At 41.5% G+C, this 3,087-nt stretch overlaps 1 protein-coding gene across 1 annotated transcript in view; it reads right to left on the bottom strand.

Annotated features, from left to right (window-relative positions):
- The window catches only part of LOC107570398 (formin-2-like), a 44,085-nt gene that overhangs the window by 22,396 nt on the left and 18,602 nt on the right, over window positions 1–3,087 (bottom strand). Inside the window, exon 4 of the mRNA XM_016256626.1 lies at window positions 155–954. Coding sequence (XP_016112112.1) covers window positions 155–954 — 800 coding nt within the window. The remainder of the gene's footprint in view (window positions 1–154; window positions 955–3,087) is intronic.

Here is a 3,087-nt window from a genome sequence, read left to right on the forward strand (position 1 = left end):
GCACCCATTCCTGGTAGAGGAGGCGCAGGAGGAGGTGCACCCATTCCTGGCAGAGGAGGCGGAGGAGGAGGCGCACCCATTCCTGGTAGAGGAGGCGCTGGAGGAGGTGCACCCATTCCTGGTAGAGGAGGCGCAGGAGGAGGTGCAACCATACCTGGTAGAGGAGGCGCAGGAGGAGGTGCAACCATTCCTGGTAGAGGAGGTGCAACCATTCCTGGTAGAGGAGGCACAGGAGGAGGTGTAACCACTCCTGGTAGAGGAGGCGCAGGAGGAGGTGCAACCACTCCTGGTAGAGGAGGCGCAGGAGGAGGTGTAACCACTCCTGGTAGAGGAGGTGGAGGAGGAGGAAATGAACTGCATGGGAGAGGAGGTGGAGCAGAAAGAGCGCTCATTCCTGGAAGTGGAGGTGGAGGAGGTGGTGCACACATCCCGGATGGAGGAAGAGGTGGTGGTGGAGGAGGCACCGAAGCGCCCGGCAGCTGCTGGCATATGCACACAAATGCTTGAGAAGCATTTTCAGTTTCTGATGGCAGCGAGGAGTCACTCCTCCCGGGCCCCTGCGCCTCCACAGGAGGCACTTTAAACCTAAAGCTCTCCTCCATGGGAGACGTCTGCACCGATTTGGCCTCCAGCAGCAGCAGCGCAGTGTTCTCCGTCTGCAGGTCCACATGGCAGACGTCCGGGAGGAGGCGCTCCTCTGCTCCGCACTCCTGGTCCTGCGTCAGCAGCACCTCCCGCTCCAGCAGGGGCTGCTGTTTCTCCAGCTCGGCGATCTTACTGCGCAGGTCTTCGATGGTCTGCTCCAGCTGCTCGATCACGCAGACGTGCTCTTGCTTCAGATGCACCGTCTTTATCACAGACTCCTCCTGCGGAGACAGAGACAGGCATGATGAAAAGCAGACGAACGCCGCAGACAGAAACAGACATAAATCTGAGCTTCTCGTGCACTGGATTCTGCGAAGTCACTCGCGTTCGTGTCACGCGGTTAAACGTGTTTCCTGTGGGAAGAAACAATGCTGAAGTGTGGACAGAACTGATGAGGAGCAGCTGCTTTCAGACTCAAAACACAACAATAGATGCCCACAGTCCTCTGAATTCAACAGACCCCGGAGGAGACACCCCACAGGACCTAATAGAGAGCAGCACACACAAATGTTTAATGAGAAACACTGTGAGAGAATGAACAGAGAGAGAGCATGCATTTTTCATAAATATAAAAAACTTTACTTTATTTTATTCAAATAAAAGTAAAACATTTAGATAATTATATAAAATTAATAGTTAAGCATTAAAGACTAAGGTATTCATTTATATAAACAATTAATTGTGTATACTCTATTGCTAATGGTGTATAAAATTCTTAATATATTATAGTAATAATATGAAATTTAAATAGATTTTTTTATATAAACCTATTAAGGCAATTATTAATCATTAACTGTGTGCATACAATTATTATTAATAATTTTATAATAATTGCTTATTTAAATTTTATTTTATAAAAGTTTATTTAAACAAAAACCAAGCATTTACATAATCATATAATATTTACTTTCACTTTACTTTTCATTTAGCAGATGTATAATTAGATAATTAAACAAATTTCATATTATATATAATGTAAACAAATGCATATCATTAATTATTCATAGTAATATTTAATATTGTATAATATGAATTATTAGTTCATTTACATGTAATAATTGTTAATTATATATAGTTATTTTGTGTGTATGTATTTTTGAAAAAATGAATGTAAAAATAATTTATATTAATAAAATTATTGAATTAAATTATATTTTATAGCATTTTATTTAAACCATTTACACATACATACACGCGCATATATATATATATATATACACACACATGCACATTAACACACATACATATGGCAGATGCATCTCAAAAAATTTGAATATCATAAAAAAAATCATTTCAAAAAGTGAAACTTTCATATTTTCTAGATTCATTAATGCAAAACATTTCAAAAGTTTTTGTGCTTTAATTTTGATGATTAGAGCTTACAGCTCATGAAAGTAAAAAATCTAGTATCTCAAAATATTAGAATATTTCCTAAGATCACAAAAAAAATAATAATAATAAAAAAAAGGACTTGCAAAACAGAAAAGCTCAAATTCTTTAAAGTATGTTAATTTCTGCACTCAATAGTTGGTCGGGGCTCGTTTAGCACAAACTCCAGCATCAGTGAGGAGTGAATGGAAGCGATCCGCCTGTGGCTCTGCTGAGGCACTAGTGAGCTTCAGCTCTGATCCACTGTTTATCATCTTTCTCTTGATATTATAGATAGATATCTCATAGATTCCACATGGGCTTCAGGTCAGGCATGTTGGCTGGCCAATCAAGCACAGTAATATCATTGGAAGTGGTTTTGGCTCTGTAGGTAGGTGCTAAAGTTCTGCTGGAAAAGGAAATCAGCATCTCCATAAAGCTTGTCAGCAGATGGAAACATAAAGTGCTCCAAAATCTCCTGGTAGACGGCTGCATTGACTTTGGACTTGATAAAACACAATGGAGCAACACCAGCAGATGCCACGGCTCCACAAATCATCTCTGACTTCAGAAACTTCACACTGGACTTCAAGCAGCTTGGATTCTGTGCCTTGGATTTCTTCCTCCAGACCTTGATTTCCAAATGATTATGCAAAATGTACTTTCATCTGAGAAGAGGACTTTGGAGCACTGAGCAACAGTCCAGTTATTTTTCTCCTTAGCCCAGGTGAGATGCTTCTGACATTGTTTCTGTTTATGGAGTTTTCCTGAAGACGTCTGAGCGTGGTGACTCCAGCTTCAGTCCACTCCTTGTGAAGCTCTCCCAAGTGTTTGATTCGGCTTTGCTTGACAGTATTCTCAAGCTTGCGGTCATCCCTGTTGCTTGTGCACCTTTTCCTTCCCAATTTCTTCCTTCCAGTCAACTTTGCATTTAATATGCTTTGATACAGCACTCCGTGAACAGCTGCTCTTTCAGTAATGAGCTTCTGAGACTTACCCTCTTTGTGGAGGGTGTCAGTGATCGTCTTCTGGACCATTGCCAAGTCAGCAGTCTTCCCCATTATTGTGGTTTCA

The sequence above is a fragment of the Sinocyclocheilus grahami genome, unplaced genomic scaffold (genome assembly GCF_001515645.1).
Source record: "Sinocyclocheilus grahami isolate Dianchi unplaced genomic scaffold, SAMN03320097.WGS_v1.1 scaffold1453.1, whole genome shotgun sequence".
Lineage (NCBI taxonomy): Eukaryota > Metazoa > Chordata > Actinopteri > Cypriniformes > Cyprinidae > Sinocyclocheilus > Sinocyclocheilus grahami.